We start from the raw sequence: 17,863 nt of genomic DNA, 5'->3' as shown, positions 1-17,863 counted from the left end.
CTGAATCAAGGCTACTAAACCGATGGACTGCTCAGTTGATGCACTTTCTGATCTTTAAATAAAACGGTATCTGTATTTTTAATATTTGGTGGAAAATTATCTGTTATGCCAGTACAATAAGGTCTGATTGGCAAGTACCTCTCCACGTTTCCCTAGAGCAGCTGAATGCTCTTGTTTGACTAAAGGAAATCTTGAGGGAGAGAAAACAGAGTTGATTATGGATAAGTGAAATGTTTGTAATATTCTCCTCTAACGTTCTATTTTTGTTAGAACTTCTCACAAACTTTCCATTTACTCTTGGTAGGTACTCAGTAAAAACGGCAGGGGTATTCCACAGGTCTGAGTTTATCCAGATAGTTTCTTAAGACTACTATTGATTTCTGCTTCATGATGCTTGTTCTAGTAAAGAATGGATTTATTCTTGCTTGATGTGGCTGAAAGAAGAGTTATTCCTTGATGTCAAACACAGAGTAAAAGCGATATATCAAAGTAGAGATTTCTGCTCCAGTTATCAGTAAAGAGTTGCTTAAGGATGGATGTATTTCCCCATGGTTTCCAAATGTTTATTCCTCTGCTTACTTAGGAGGTCTTTATATACCCCATGAGATTTAGGGCTAGTTTCTTTTGCTTAATTGCACTGGCCTACAGGAGCAGTAGTTTGTTTTCTTTTTTTAAAACATAGCATTTTTGAGTAGCTGGAAAAACAGAAATAATCATTAGTGCTTTTTTACTGTATAAGCTGTTAGGTTATGTTAGCCATGCATATGGAAGAGTATACCGAGAACTTTACAAAATGCTGTTTAAATGAAGTGCCTGATTTGTAATCCTTGATGTACAGCTTTTTGGGGATATTATTAACCCTGTTACTAATTCTCTGGTATCTTGTATGTAAGATAAGTAAGTCAGTGACGAGGGCATGAATCGGATGAGGCTTATGCATAGCCATGATGACAAACTATGGAGAGACTAGTAATCTCATCTGATAAGCAACATCACTTTTTGTAAGTATTCCTGTTGCCATTTGACTTTTTTTCTTTTGGGCAACAGCTGATGGATGTTGAATAATCCTCCTGAACTTGCCCTCAGGTTCTCCTCTGCTTCTGTGGGGGTGGCTGGTTGGGCCCTGGCCCTTCACCTTCCTTTGGGTCGGGTGGAGAAGCAACACAGAAATTAAGGTGTTTCCTCTCAAGTGCTGGGGGGCTATACAGGGAATAAGGGCAGGGACTGTCTCCCTTGGTTTCAAATAGTCAGAAGTCTTTCATGCTATGCTAGATTTAGGAGAAGGACAAGGGGCAACTCTGCATTTGAGAGCAAGAAAAAGGTTTAAGCAAGACTGAGAGGAAGCAGCAAAGAAAGAAATGACACCTACTGCAAGATCCCAGGGGCAAGGGTTCTTGGGTTAAAATTCTGTTGTTGATGACGTTAGTCAAACTGTACTCGTTATACCATCCTTGGGATTTCTGTGAACGTTGTCACTGCATAGTTGAACTAGATAGAACAGCTTTCTTCCCCCAAGACATACCCTTGTTTTCCTGGCACTAGTCTGTGATGGTTTAAGCACAGTCATATACTTTGTGTTAAATCTTCAGGTACAGTGTAAATAAAGCATGCCATGAAGTCGTAAATCTAATCCCTCGCAGTTTAACAGGGAAGCAGGGAATCACGCAGTCATTCTTGTAATGAAGAAGGTGCAAAATGTAATCTGTATCTGAAATGGTTGAATTGTTTGCTCTGTCATACTCATTAACTTAATTTATATATTTGCCTTCATTTTGGGGCTAGTTTCTTAGTGAATCAGAGTGAGTTTGTTTTGAATACCATACCAATGAGTGGGGCAAGAGAAAATAAATTGCATAACAACCTGACCTCCTTTTTGGTTTTTTTCCCCACCTCTCTTCTTTGTGTGAAAGTGGCCTGATTCTCCTCCACCTGTTTGGACCAGTAAAGTTCAGTCATTCTGGCTACCTAATCCTCCTCCTTTGCTCAGTAATGTTGTCTTCTGTCATGTTCTCAACTTCTTCACCACTCAAAATTCATTTAATCTCCGGTGTTTCTTGGGCTTTCCTCCTTGCTTACATGCTGTTCTGCATCCTGCTTTGCTCTAGAGGAGAAGTGACCTCTCTCCTCTTGCTAGCTTTTTGATACACTTCCCACAGCTCTCAATGGTAGCTGGGGATTGAGGGCTCTCACATAACAGACTCTGCATCTGGCTCAGGAGGTCCCTGAGCTGCCAGCTGCAGGGGCTCAGAGGCTCTTCTGGGAGTGCTGGTATAAGCTTGCTGTATTCTTGTACTCATTCCTGCTTGGTTGCTTTTGGCCACAGACATGGTCTGGTTTGACTGAGCGTGGCTATTTTTGTCTTTTATTTTACTGGCTCTATTTGTGTGAAACTGATCTAGGCAAACTGCAGAACTTTATGTAGCAGATGGCTGAAGGGACTGCTCTGTTTATCAGTTTTGCAACACACTTCAGACTTTAACGTAGTTATTGAGTTTTGTATGAGACACATGATTCAAGGCAAACAAAAATCTGTAGCCTTGAACCACCACATTACACTCAGTCTTGCTGGTGTACTGTGGTGGCTGTCTGACTTGACAGAAGTCAGATCAAGTTCAGTCAGTATTATGCATGGAAAACACTTTTTCAATTAAATCATTATTTAATTTGGGAAGCTAGTGTATTTTTATGAAACAAGGTGATTCTTATTTGAGCTGAAAAAAAAAGATGAAGGAAAAAGTCCTTTGCCATGATCTTATGAACATGGGTGTTTAGAGGTTGTTGATGTAATCATGTAGGGGAAATCTGTAAAAAAACTTACATCAACAGAAAAGGAGCACTTTTGTTGCTGGTTATTTCAGTAAAACATTATTGGAATGGTTGAAGTCCAAATTCTTTCTGATGATCCTGCTGTTACTGTGATGGAAGTGAAGTTTGGACTGGTTGTGGTTGCTGATGGCTGTGGTCAGGATACATCTAGCCAGGGTAAATATTACCATTACAACCGTGTTTAAAACTTTGCCATCAAAATGGAAGTGGGGCAGAAGGGAGAGGAACAGGGGTCAGTTGTAGTCAGCAGAGTCCAGCCCACCTGAGGGCTGCAGTACAAGACACCAGAGCCATGATGGTGGCTCGTGGGACTGCAGCGGTTGGGCGGCTGGGAAGCACAGACAGGCTCTACAATATCTGAGCAGCCGTAACTTTATTGGCACTTGGTCTCCAGCAAGTGTGGTCTTCCTGAAGTGTAGAAAAAGAAAAAAAAATAAATGGAGGGAGAGGTCTTCTGCTGTAATCAGAAGCATTGACTGTGGTTCCTCATCCTGAAGAGTGCAGAGCAGCTCTTGGTCTCCAGTGGTTTGACATACTGAATTGACCTACCTCAGCTTTGCTGAGCCCTGTAGTAGTGCCTGTCTGGTCGGGTGTTCTGGGTGTCTGTGGCAAGGTGCTGGGGGCTGCAGGGGCCTTGGCAAGGAGAGGCTAGGGCTGCCTGATGCTGGGGATGGCTGATTCTGCAGGGCACAGCTGAGCCCCTCTGCCAGGATGGGACCTCTGGAACCACCAAGCCCCTCTGCCAAGACCTCTGTGAAAGCACATTTAAGAAAGGACAAAATGCCTCACAGACGGTGAGGAGGGACGGAGGGCAGTGAGAAACAGCTCTGCAAGCACCTAGGTCGGAGGGAGTTTCCTATCATTCTATTTACAGAAAAAAAAAACCCACCTTGGTATGACACTTCTGTTCTTTAGAGTGCACAGAAACAGCTTGTGAACGTTTAGATCAAGAACTTAAGAAGCCATGGTACTAGGAAGCAATTTGTGTTGGTTTTTCCCATCTCTTCCCTTCATGGGTAGATGCTGGAGAGATCACTGAAGGAAGTATTTTTAGGAATGTAAACCTGTTTACCACTATTTTATTCATGCGATATGGAACTGGAGCTTTTTTGCTCAGATGTCTTCGATATGAAAGAGATGCAACTTTAAGTACTTATTTTGCCATGTTCATAAGTGGATTCACATGTGTGGGTTTCTGTACAGCTTTGGTGGTTTGCTCAACCATGTGTGAAAACCTCAACTCCTGTTCTCTGTTGAATGTAGAGAGAAATCTATGGACTCTGTATTAATGCTGTTCTTCACTGAGGTAATCACTTCCAGCAGGTGTGTAGTTCAGAGTAACTAGTTTAGCATCCTTAGTTGTTGTTTTCAACATCTCTCTGTGAAACTGCAGGTGCAAATAGGAAATGCAGCACTTGGCAACAGTTTGGCTTTGTAATCCTCTGGAGAAATCTGGATCTATGAAATGATGAATGGGTTACAATGAGTAATAAATACCACATTTCCGTTTCTGACAGTTGTAACTCTGTACTAGTAGGTCTTTTCTTGCTATATAAAGAAAAAAAAGTATTTTCCTTAGACCAGCACAGATCACAAAACAAGTGCCTTTAAATATCCATAAGCAGAAGCATCTGTAGTTACTCAAAACTGCACAGTTAAAGTGAGCAGGATTATGTTTTATGTTTTTTGGTTGGTTTAAGAGTGGAGAGAACACTAGACTGGAAACTGGGTGAGAATTTTCTAAAACAGAAACCAGTTATTTTTGTTTGCCACTGATGCAGTTTTTCCTGTTGTTAAAAAGCAGTAAAATTATGTAGTCTAGCAGTTAGTGATCATTTGTCACCTAAAAGCAGTCTTTGCTTTTTATGTTCTGCCATCCTGTCCTGCATCTCAAGACCTTCTCTGTCAAAAAGTGTGCATACGCTTCAGATAATGAGCAACTTCTTGAACCGTTTAGCAGTGGTTAATTCGGCTGGAACTGATGGCTAAACTAACCTGCATGGGAATGGAACAGACCACTTTAAGCGGGAATTTCATTGCAGTAGGAAAGTTGAAATATTTGGGGTGACAGTGGAACAAGAGCAGATGATTTTTTTCTTTTTTCCCAGCATCAACTGTCAATGAAAATGTTTTTAGGGTAGGGAATACTGTTTGAATAAGTAGTAATACTTATGGCATCAAAAACCATGGAAGGCATTAGGTTATACATGCACTAAAAGGGTGTACCTCAACTACTGTGGGCACATGCGTTGTGCAGGAGTGTGTAGTGGAGATGCCAGTCTGCACTGAAACAAGGCCTATGTTCCTCGGCAAGTGGATGCTGCCGTTGCTGATTTGTGGCCCAAATTAATGTGTCTGCATGAGGTCCTGTAAAAACACTGACTCATGTCAGTGCTAGTTCAGGTGCGTGTGTACTGTGCTCTGTTGCATAGTCCAGAGATGCTTTGATGTAGTTTGGATACACTTTTCTTATATTAGGAAGAAACATGATTTTTTTTTCCTGTTTATTTTTCAGGCAACAAGAGCGTCTCTGACTCAGCATTGTACCAGTTTGGGGGAGTCACTGGGCAAGGAAAACGATATAGCACTGATTATTGATGGCCATACACTGAAGTATGCCCTTTCATTTGAAGTCAGGCAGAGCTTTCTGGACTTGGCACTCTCCTGTAAAGCAGTCATTTGTTGCAGGTAAGTTTCTGGTAACAAAATGGCTATGAAGCCCATGAGATTTTACCTAATAGGTTAACTTTTATGCTTATAGTGCTCACAGGAAATGCAGAAGTAGGGGAAATAATGTGATGTTCAAGAGGAGGCAAGCTGCAGTGGTGAGCTGCTTGATAATATAATTGATTTCTCTGCTCTACAACTATTACAAAGTGAGGTTGTGCTGGGAGGAGTAAAGGAGGACTATAGACGTATTCTTATACCACAAACAGGTCTGTGAAAGCATTCATAAGGGTGACTTACAGGCCAACAAGTTTAAGATTTCAGTTTTGTGTTCTACAGGGTGCTCTACAGTGCAGCAGCAGAGCTTGTACACCTTCAGGTCAGAATTCTGTCAGCTGCATCTTCCCTGCTGATGGTAGGACTCTGCTAGCTCTTGGAAGCAGTCTCATAAGTATGCTGGAAAGCAGCTTGGGTTAGTAGCTTCTTTCCTGCTCCAATAGAGGAGGAAGCAAGTCCTTCACTAAAATTAAGTGCCATCTAATAATGCAATTCCCTCAGCCACAGTCAGTCTAAACTGAGTCAAATCACTTGTAAAACGGTGAGAGATCATGAGAAAATACTGTGCTTGATTGCCAGATTATAGTAGACAGTGATCAGAAGGAGTAGTATGGATGTAGTCATTTGTAAGCAATAGGAATTGAATTAGGAAGCAAGAAGTTTGTGTGACTGTTCAATGTAGCTGTAGAGAAGGTCTCTGGGTGAACTTAAGTTGTCTTGACAATTATGTATGCCATACAAGAATGTGTGTAATAGTGCAACTTGTCCTATTTTAAACACTAGGCTACCGCTTGCTTTGCCACATCACAGCAGCATTTGACACTGTTTGTGGATTCAGCAATACATAGATATGGTCATGACTACTTCAGAAGGAAGGAAATAAGAGCCACAAAAATGAAAAAAAAAAAAATCTGGCTTGCTTTACTTTCTGCTTAAGAAGAAGGCTACATCATTTTTACCTTGGAAAGATCACACAGCTTTTAGAAATGTGTGTGTAGGTGTCTGTATATGTGTTTGTGCTTGCTGCTGGTATTTGGGAAGATCGGTAGCCTAGAAGGGATTGTTGGTTTAGGTGGACAGGAAGTCTTACCTGCTTTGTAGAAGCAAGACCTGCTCTGTGGGGAATGACAGTATGGAGACCTGGTACTACTGTTTTGCAGCCTTACATATATTTAGATGTGTGCGCATAGTATACAAATATTGTGTGGCAAAAGCAGTTGCAGTCCATGCAGCTGAAGCAGATGAACTCATTGGCCTTTTCCATCTCTGACTAGTTTCTTTCCAAGTGCTGGGACTCATGGACTGGTGTACTGCAGGGTTCAATACTGGGGCTAGTGCTGTTTAGTGTCTTCATTAATGACCTGATGATCAGCTGGAGTATACCCTTGACAAGTTTACAGATGATACGAAATTGGGAGGAGTGGCTGATACACCAGGTGGTTGTGCTGCCATTCTGAGGGACCTGGACAGACCGAAGAACTGAGCAGAGAGAAATATTATGAAGCTCAAGAAGGGGAAATGCCAAGTCCTGTGCTTGGGGTGTTACAGCCCCACACACCAGGGGGTTGCCAGGCAAGAAAGCAACAGGCCGACAGTATCCTGGACTGCAGTATGAAGAGCATTGCCAGCAGGTTGAGGGAGGTGATCCTTCTTCTCTGCTCCGCACTAGTGAGGTCACACCTGGAGTGCTGTGTCCAGTTCTGGGATCTTCAATATAAGATACAAATGAGTTGAAAGGAGAGAGAGTCCAGTGCAGGGCCATGAAGACAGTGAAGGGACTGGAGCATCCTTCATATGAGGAGAGTCTGAGAGGTCTGAGTGTTCAGCCTAGAGAAGAGAAGGCTCAGAGGGGTTCTTATCAATTTGTATGAATGTAATGGGAGTAAACGAAGATGAGGGAGCCAGGCTCTTCCCTCTAGTGCTCAGTGACAGGATAAGATGCAGCAGACAAAACATGTGAATGTCTGTCTGAACACAAAAAACCCTCCTATTTTACTGAGAGTGTGGTCTAACACTGGAATGGGTTTCCCAGAGAGGTTGTGGAGTGTCTGTTCTTAGAGACATGGGGAACTCAACTGGACAACATGGTTCTGGACAACCTGCTCTAGCTGACCCTGCTTTAGCTAGGGGCATTAGACTAGCTGATTTCCAGAAGTCTCTTCTAATGTGGGTGATTCTAGGATTCTGTGACTGGGGACAGATGTCTTGTTTTTTTCCAGCCAATGCTCTTTGTCCTTCTCTCAAGTGCTGTTCTTGTCAACTGTAATGATTTTCCTAAACTGGTCCTTTAATAGCAATTTTTTGCTTCTGCTGATTGACTTTTATATATATATATGTTTGGGGGGAGGGTGAAGGGAGAGGGCATGAGGTGTTAGAGGAAGGGTCTTACTTTTGCAGCTATTTCATGGGAGTGAACAAGAGTGTTTTAGAAGAGGGAGCTCACACAATTGCAGTAATCTTTAAATCTGTAAAGAAGGTTAGTTTTCTTTTCTTTGTGCAAAGTTGCCTTGGCTTAGAGAGCACCAAATGCCCAGGAAGGGAGTTGACCCCATGTTGCAGACTTAAGCTGTTATATTTGTGGGGAAGTTAAAAACACTGAGCAAATAGAAAGCTCTTACTTTGATACTCTTATCATAATGCTTTGGTAGAGGTCCTTCTAAGGCACTTTGTTAGCTTAGTTCTCAAAGATTTGACAAGCTAGATCAAAGACATACGTGGTTGAAACAAGTAATAAATTGCAAATTACTGAGATTGTACTACATGAATATATATAACTAACTGAATATAATGAATGCTTCTGTTTTGCAGAGACACATAATGCTGGACATTTCCTCTCCCATTATTTCATGACCAAGGCAACAGCAGTTTTAATTATTAGTGAATTAGTAAATTGAGGAACAGCTAAGAAAAAGTACTGTAAAGAGTATATCAAAGAGGAAAAGATGATGTAATTTCATAAGCTTAAAAAGAGGAATAAAAATAACTGAGTCTTAAATCCCCAGGGAGAAAGAGGAATGCCTTTAATAGCCTTTAAGGCTTTGCAGGAGCCTTCCATTTATTTGCCAGGTGCTTGATACTGAAGAAAAACATTTTTCTACTCTGGGTTGTTTTTCATGGTACTTTGTGTGTCAAGTAAGACAGCGCACTTAAACTTCACAGGAAAAAGTTTTAAAATGTGATTGGCATAGCAAGAGGAAATTTCAAATTAGTCTTGAAACAAAAATGTTAATTGGAAGGTGGATCTGGGTCTTTAAACTTAGTGGTACAATGTTTAACCACTCTAGGAGGAGTTGTGTTGCTATTCTCAAAGTAGCATAAATTTGTGGGACTTATTTCATAAATTTACAACAGCATTTTCATCTCCTCTGAGGAGTTTCAGCTGCTTTTCCCATTCAAATATTTTAAAAAATATTCTGTATATTCGTTTGCTGGAGTTTATGCGTAAAGTATACTTGAACTTTATTCTCAGGGATAATATCTTAAAAGAAAACTGCAGTAAACCTGGCCCTGTTTTGCATTAAGGTGAAGGGATGGTATCTTTTGTTGGAGTTAAGTCTTCCGCAGTTACAGTGTCTCTAACAGGCCACTGACACAGTGAGAAAAATACACCCTTCAGGAGCCTTGGTGAAGCTTGCAAAATCAAATCAAAGAATTCTTTGAGCAAAAGCCTTTTTTTCAGAAGTTTTTCCAGAAGCTGACAGATCTTATTAGCTTCCTTGACACTGATTGGGATGTCAGTATGTCAAAAGCAAGCAAATCTTACTTTTCAGTGGAAGTAGAAGTTGTTTGGAAGGCAGTTGAACTCATTACTTCATTTATGAGATCTGACCTGTTGATTGCCTGTCTCTGGTTTTCAAATGTTCTTTAGAGAACCTGTTTTTATTGATGTTTTTAGAGCAGCAAAATGTTAAGGCTTATGTAGAAGTGAGGGGGGTTTATTTTAATAACAAAATGGAGTTTTATCATTCATCTAGTATTTATACCTCTTAGAAAGCTAGTTTGTACAGCACATAGCTGTGTTTGGCTTTGAATATCAAAGTAGCAGAGACTTAGGGAACTTGCATGTTATGGCAGCATAATTCTCTGCCGAAGAGTCTGCCTTGAACTGCAATATTTGTTACTGAAGTATGTGGTGTTTCAGAAATACTTTTTACGATTTTGTATGCTTTGGGAATGATTTTCTTGCTGAATGGGACTCTTCTGCAGGTGACAGTGACTCTGCCTTTGTATGGGTTTAATGCCATGTTAACAAGACTTGTATCAAGAAGAAGCAATTCCTTGGCATTTTACAGGTTAAATCATTCCAAGCAGTTTGTAAGTACTTTAGTACTTAGAATTAATTGTTGAACAGTAGAAGTGGTACTGCCGTTAGTTTCTCTCGCAGGTGTAAGCACAATGAAGCAAGCATCTCCAGAGATGTGTGGCATGAGGCTGGGACCACATCCCTCATTGGGCTGCCTCAGGGTGGCGGTTTAGCTCTCTTGCTTACATTACTGGCCACTTCTGCAATACTGCTAGAGGTGATGGTACTGGGATGTTGTTTGAGTAGAGTATTGCCCTTCCACATGTGTATCTGCAGAGCAAGAATGTCAAACTGAGCTTTTGTACGTAGATCCTGCAGCCCTTTTCAACTGAGTAAACAGTGAGGTGATGCCCTTGTAGGAGAGGGTTTGTGACTTTGTAGCAAAACAAATGATCCCCCCCACCTTATCTGACTCTTCAGAGATACTCTTCAGAACTTATGTGTTCCTAGATGGAGATCATCAGCTGGCATACAGTGTTTCAGTGGTAACTGTTCACCTCAGATACTCACTGTGTATAACTTGGAACAGAGGCCAGTCAAATTTTTTTTTAGGTATTTCATAGCAAGCTGTGAAAACTTGCCTGTACAGGGAAATTCTGTTGCTTTAACCTGTCCCTCTAAAAAGACACTGATGCTTTGCTGCATCTGATGAAGTAGTTCAGCTTAATGTGGTCAAAGCAACTTTCATTACCTTTCTTTTTGTCCACTTCTTGCATAACATGTGTTGGTATACGTCGTTCCGTGTAGGCATACCTCCTTCCCTTCATGATGTCTTTTGTTCAATGCAGTATTCACCTGCTTCTGCTGTTCATGTTGTGCTGGTGAAAATCAGTATGGCCATGGGGAATTCAATGAAGCTATGATGACTTCATCAGCCTGCTCTGTTAGTAAAATAAATTGCAATGTCTGTTTTGAACAATGCATTTTTCCTGAGGTTTTATCTTATTGCTGGGTTTTGGCTTGTGACAAAGTTCAGGTGATAGGACCACCAAGAAATGTCTTGAATGTATAATCTGTCAACTTTTCTCACCTGCTTTTATCAGATTTCCTGTCCCACAGAGATCTATGAAGTGGTGCAGCATAAACAGAGATGGAGGAAATCCAGCAACAGTGATTTCTATGGACTATCTGCTGTTTCCACAGGGGCACTTGCCACTTCATGGCTACTACATCAGCATGATTTTGCTGGCTCTTAAGTGTGAAAGGCATGCAGTTGTCACTTGGTATCTGAGCGTTGACTGCAGGACTTCTGCCAGCCTCACCAGCTAACTTTGTTAGGTGACAGTGGCACAAACTATTGCTTTCAGTACCTTGAGCAATAGCGGAGCTGGAGTGATAATGGTTAGGAACTGACCAAAGTAAACAAGGTCAGAAAAGGAATGTTCTTTACACAGCCCCCACCCCAACAACACCCCCCTGACTGTTTCACCACTTGTATTGATATTTCAAATAGTAGCAGAGTGGGTGGGGGGAGGACATAAGCCCAAAAACATTGCTCTGCGAACAGACGCTGAGTGTTCTGAAATGAACGTACCTTTTGACTAGAGTGTGCCTGCTCGGGAAGGGATTTAATGAACTGAAACAGACGGTGGGAGAAGGGAAGGAAAAAAGCAGCCTGTGAAGAGTACCTGTTGCTAATTGTTGGCGTCACTTCATCAGCTAGGTAATGAGGAGACATGAGGAGACAATGGAAAAGTTGTCTTGGCACTTGGAGTTATAAGACTGTAGCTTGGATGCTTCTGGTCTTCCATCATTTGGAGGAGACATTAATAATTTAGCTCACAAAATGTACATCTGGAATACCTCTTAAATATTTATGCCCTTAAGGCTCATATTGTTGCTGGTGTTAGTATTTGACAAAGTGATTATACTGTGGTGTAGTTCAGAATGTATTTATTTATTAAATAAAAAAATTATCTTGTTGGCTTTCATTAGAAAAGATCCTCATTCTTGGGATAGACAATTGCAACACAACTCTGATTAAGGGTATGCAAACAAATTCTAACAGTAATTGGTCCCAAAGAAAATTACGGATGTGTTAAATCTTCCTGTATGTACATCTTATGTTTTTCCTCATCTGTCACCTACTAAATTATCAATGCTCATTCTCTTGTTCTATTTCTGACAACTCATGACAGCAGTATTCATCTTATGATTTTGAAAACCATGAGGGAAGAACCATTCTGGTAGCTTTAATGTTCGTAGATAATTGAAGTGGGAGGAAGGTTTGGGCTTGCAGCATGATGTGGTGCTCTCTGCACTCTTGAATAAACAATACTCGCAGATGATTAGAAATGATTGCCTAAACTGTCCAGTGTGTATGTAGGTACATGTAAAGCAGTCTTGGGACTTTTTCTTACTGTTACTTCCCTTAAAAGCCTATTGGCTGCTTTGCAAGAGCTCAATAAACTTGTGAAATGCCGCCAGTTCTGTATTGGAAAGCCAAAATGGGCAAACTTTAGTAGAAGGCTGGTCATATAAATTTTGGTAATTATCTTGTCCTTTGAGTGACAGATTGAGTTTGTGCTGAATGTTCTGGCTTCTGATTGTTCTTGCTAATCAGTGTCCTGAGGTATGGCAGTTCCTGAGCCTCACTCTCATAGTTAAAACCATTCAAACACATAGCTAGTGTTTAAAGGGGAAAAAAATTACTGTTAATTCCAGTCACTTGTCTGATCAAGGGGAACCCAAAAACCAGACTTGACTCTAAACCTAAGTATGTTCATGTTTCTTCAAAATGTTGCTGTACCAATTAGATGCATAAATCAAGGTAAACATCCCAGAGTCAGGGTAGTCCTCTTATAAGGAAATACATGCTTATCAAGTCAGAAACATCTGTGAATCACTTATTCACTTCTTTAGGATTATTTTTGTTTATGTGAAAAAAGTACCTAAATATGCTGTTTTGACTGGTATTGTTTGGTTTTTTAAATGACACAGGTGAACCAATTTCAATTGCCTGACAGTCTGATCTGAAATGATTCCTGCTATATGGCCAAACATTTCTTTTGCTTAACTTCGTCCCATCATTGTGACCCATCATACCGTGACTATACTTAAATACATAAAAGGAAAATAATTCTGAGATGAGGAAATGACTCAAAGTATTCTCTAAGTTGAACCACTATTCCAGTTTCTGTTGTTGTTCACAATTTGGCAACATGTTTTCTTTTTTGAAGCTATTAATGAAAAAAACTTAATGGAGTAAATTTGTACTGTGTTTTTGGAACTTGTATGCTTCAGTGGAGATTAGGTACCTGTTCTATTTTGTTTTTTTTTAATACCAGATGACCAATTGAGTGACTTCTCATGCCCATAACTGTGATTATGAATGAAAAACTTGCTCCTGAAATATTCTACTACATTCACCTGAACTTTCTATTTCTGTAATCATTTGTACTAGCAAATTCACTTACCAGGATGTATTTGGAAGAAGTTGGAGGAGAGGCATGAATACAGCTAAAAGCAACCGACTTTTATTTTTCTTTGGAAACAGTTTTGTAGGAAAAATGCTGCATGTCCTAATAAAAACTAACAGGTTTCTCCTCCAAGTACTGTTTACCCTAGCTGCTGTTTCTAAAGTATATTTGTTGCCTTTTTGCAGCTGAACCTAATATTTAAGTGACCAAAACCTTAGTGTTTCACTTGATCTATTTCATAAAATGCAAGTGAAATTCCAGTTTTGAGCAATGGTGTTACAACTCCTGCAAAGATTTCCGCATGGTATCGGTATCAGTTTCCTCATTGTACTAAGTACGTTGTCCAAATTGCTACCAGTCTTTTCAGTTTGAGCAGAAGCAGCCAGCAATGCTATGTTTAGTGCTACACTTCCCAAATTGGAAAATAAACATTCCATAGATACTGCACATGAGAAAACACTATGCTGCTGGAACGTATGCTATTTTAGAAGAAAGATAAAACTGTGGTTTGGAATACCTTCTGTTCCATGAGAAACTCATAGTACCGGTATATTTTTCTTTCCACAAGTGTTAGTGTGTTAACCCCTGTATTCTGGTCAAGTTCCAACTTGAACGATTACTTTCTTCTCACTGAAATTCCCCTTGCGTTCTCTATTGAATATAATATTCTTCACTTCCTCTTCAAAGCTGTTGTGAGGGTGTTGGTGTGAATGCTAAAGGTTGCCAGGTTTTAACCCAGAGGTGCTTGTGAAACCCAGGTCTAACTATTGGTGATCCTTGGTTTTAGCCTTCTGGCTTGTAAAAATAATTTTGGAAGCATTAATGTTATCACCACTGCCTTTAAACTTTTTTACAGTTCGGAGAGGGTGCATATTCGCCCTGGTCTTACCCAAGTCCTTCCAGTTTACCAGTGCAGTTGTAAATCAACTTTAACTTTGCTGTCAGCAAAATGTTTGAGCTCTTTCAAGATGGCTTATGTCGCATATATAATATGTGGTCTCTCGCAGGGTGTACAAAAGCATTTACTGGTACATCTGCTTCTATATCTGGTAAGAACAGTTTCTTAATACGATGAAGTGTGGATGTGAACTGTCTTGTCTCCACTTGAAGCTTTCCCCACCAAACCAAAGTTTGTCAGATACTCTGATTCTCCATTAGACCTCAGCCATGCAGAACTCTTCCTGTTCAGGCATTCTGACATGGTTAGACTTTTGACATAGTCCTCTTATTTCTTATTGCTTCTTGCTTGTTGCACCAAATGCCCCTTTCCTGAATTCCTGGAACAGTATGTCGCCTGCCAGGGAGTGACTGAATGTTTCCTCTTATGGAATTCCCTGCTGGTCCATCAGGCTGGATGGAGACCAAGGGTCTAGTGCCTTTATGCAACTTTTGCAACTGGTTTTAAAGGCTTCTGACTGCACAGAAAAGATCTTTAATTCCTTGCCTGCCACGCTGCAACTGCAAGGAAATATTTTTCCTTTTCTGTGTTCTTTTATAGTTTGGAGAATGTTAAAAGGGATTAGATAATTCTCATCATCTTGATCATTGCTTACCATTCTGAATTGCCTTGTCTGAATATTGAGTAGTTATAAAAGATCTCAAAACTTTTCCTAGGAGGAGATGATTTGAGGACACATTGCTTTTATTGAAATACTTACTTTTGTCTTTCAAATATAATATTTAAGTTTGACTAATGCTTAGATGCATGAATGTATGGACGAGGAGGGCCTCTAAAGAGTATGTGGTTCTGCACTGCGTTTGGAAACAAGACACTCAAACAACTGTGATATCACTCCTTTCATAAGATCCAGCAGTCTTGTGCTGTATCCCACAGGACCACTTTAAATATTGTGTTTTCCATTGTTAGAAGTACTGGATATAAAATTACAGAGGTAGGAACAGTCTGCTCTGCAAGCTTCTTAGTACTGCAGGGAATTAACTTGATGAGAACTCTGGGCTTTAGTGCACTGGAATAATATGCGGGACACTGAACTGGTAAAATGTCTATCATTGGAGTTTCCAAGAGTGCTTAGTGTTGGTGGAAGCTGACTAGAGTATGACTAAGTTAAGTAGGAGTGTAGCTGAATCTGTACTAGATACTTAGAAAAATCTGACGTTGCGCTGAGTAGAACAGCTAGACTTAGATTTATTTCTGTGCTGTTTGTATCTCTGAAGTTACGGTACTTAAAAACAAAACTGTTTCAGGGAAATGTAGTAAACCTGATTTGATTCAACAAGCTGGAATAGGAAGCAAACTTTTCAGGTTTGTTGCTGTGAGCAGGAAAGTGAAGAGGCACTGGCTCTGGTGGGTCATGTGGGTTTTGGCATGCCTGTGTGCTTGAAATGTGGCAAGATCTATAGAGTTGCCTTTTCTGTAACCGTGTGAGTGAATTACACCATATTCTGCAGGGCAATCAAGGCTGCCCAGTTGGAAGTGATTTAGCAAAACAGCCATCTCTAGTTGATGGTGTGATAGCTTGGGGGGATTTAGACTTTCCTTTGCATAGTTCCCCACAGACAGAAGCGCTCCTGTGTGTTGCAGTCTGGGGTGTGCTGACTGTAAGCGATGCTCACCTGCTTATGCAGAGCAATACTAAACTCATCCTTCAAAAAAGAAAAATCTTTCTCTCTGTGTCAGTAATTCTCCTCAGTACTTCTAAGAAAAGGCAAGCGAAGAACTGTGTGAGGAGTACCTGGGCTTGCAAAGATATACTCCAAAACTTGAGGAAAAATTAATTTTCTGCTGTAGGTGAATTACTCTTTAGCTTAAGAGAAGCCAGTGTTCTGAATGCCACCAGAAGGGTTAAAATGATAAAAACTTCAGATTCTACATTCACCTTTAGGCTTTTCTTTTACTTTGTCTGAAAAATCAGGTTTTGATAGCTCCACCCTATTCTGGGAAGGCTGTTTTGATATCTTTTTGGCATCTGTGTTGCCTTAAGTTTTTTCCACTCTTAAACTTCTCCCATAGTATCTAGAATAGATGATACAGTGATAGGCATTGAAAATGACTTTTTTTTTTAAGCTTGCTCCTTCATATCCACCTTCTCGTACTGTTTTCCCTGTCACAGCACACACTTCAAATTGCTCTGTCCCGCAGGTCGTCTGTCAAGTGTCTCACTTCATAAAATATGCTGTCTTTGTGCATTTCTAGTATTGTTTTATTTATGGCCTACATATACCTTCTGTGTACAACACACAGAATCTCAAGTTCCTATGGGGAGCTCTTTGATCAGAGCTTCTAAACCTGTGTAGGATGTTACCTGTGGTTATTTGCCTACATGCATCTTGAAAGAGCTGTTACTTGTGGGCCCTAGTAAGGAATCATAGAATGCATTGGGTTGGAAGGGACCATTAAAGGGCATCTAGTCCAACCCCCCTGCAGTGAGCAGGGACATATTTAGCTAGATCAGGTTGCCCAGAGCCCCATCAAGCCTGATCTTGAAGGAAGAAGCGAAAAGTCTTAAACAAAAAAACCTGCAACACAAGTGTGTTAGGGTCTCAAAATGAAGACAAGCTACTAACTGGATGCAGGTGGGATGAAGACATCTGTGTGAACTCAGATGCCTATCGTCTTTCTGCAAAACAGCTTCTTGTTCTCCAGAAACATGTACTGAGCATTCAGCAGTTGCTGGGTGAAGAACTGATCATCCTGAGTGGAGAGACAGGATTTGGCAGTCTCTGTGGAAGCTGGAAGGTCAGAAGAACTTTTCTGCAATTTGAGAAAGGCTGCTCTGGTATGTATGTAGAGCCATTTGCTGGAGTTTATTTTCTCCATGGTCTCTCACTTAGCTTTAGCTTTTCGTCTGGTGAAGTGTTAAGCTCAGAACAGTGTGTACCCAGAAAGTGGATGGTCATTTTTCCATATGGTATGTTCAGCACCAAAGTCAGTGCCAAGTTTCTCCAAAACTTTCTGCCTCTCCATTCCTTATCCTGCAGGTGAGGTACTGGGTTGTATGAACAGATTGTCCAAATCCAGTCTGAGTTGTGTGATGGGTCTCTCAGATCTGTGTGTCAGTCACTTCTGTCCAGGAGATAGAATGACTCTGTACACTGCCATAGTGATAGAAGTGTGTCCAAGGCTGAACTGCGGTGACATTGAGATCACTGCCCAAGTATCAGATGAGTGTATGTCTCTGCTCTGAGGGGTATTTCTGGGACCTTTGTGTGTTTGTTCTCCCTCCCATCCCCCAACAAGTATCCTTAAAACTGATAAAAGTAGCAACCAGTTCATAAAATCATCAGAGCTGGTGTAGACATGTTTTGAAACAAGATTTGACACTGTAGTTTTGATAAATACAAAGTATTTATCAAAATAGCTGTGCTATTGGGTTTTCTGGTATTCAGATCAGGTCTTTATAGGCTGTTGAATACTGGTTGGTATAGCAGGAGCCAGAACGTGACAAAGTTCAACTTAGTCGGGGACAATCTCTAGAGCAACAAGCAGCTGCTTGATTATTTTGATACTCTGCAAGATGCTGTTTGTAGCTGCATTACTGTTGGTTAAGTTCCAATTATATCTCAGAAGGAAAGAAAATTGAGCAACACTTGTAAGCAGTTCCCTTCAAGCTGTCTGACCCTATTGCTCTTA

At 40.6% G+C, this 17,863-nt stretch overlaps 1 protein-coding gene across 3 annotated transcripts in view; it reads left to right on the top strand.

The window, feature by feature from the left end:
• ATP8A2 (ATPase phospholipid transporting 8A2) overlaps positions 1-17,863 on the top strand; it is a 340,483-nt gene that overhangs the window by 132,938 nt on the left and 189,682 nt on the right. For all 3 annotated transcript variants that reach the window (XM_086481834.1, XM_086481835.1, XM_086481836.1), the window contains one exon: positions 5,342-5,514. In XM_086481834.1, the coding sequence (XP_086337960.1) occupies positions 5,342-5,514 (173 nt within the window). The remainder of the gene's footprint in view (positions 1-5,341; positions 5,515-17,863) is intronic.

Source organism: Leptosomus discolor, chromosome 1 (assembly GCF_034619465.1).
Source record: "Leptosomus discolor isolate bLepDis1 chromosome 1, bLepDis1.hap2, whole genome shotgun sequence".
NCBI classification, from domain to species: Eukaryota; Metazoa; Chordata; class Aves; order Leptosomiformes; family Leptosomidae; genus Leptosomus; species Leptosomus discolor.
The sequence above is the reverse complement of the archived record's forward strand: the minus strand, read 5'-3'. Positions and strand labels throughout refer to the sequence as shown.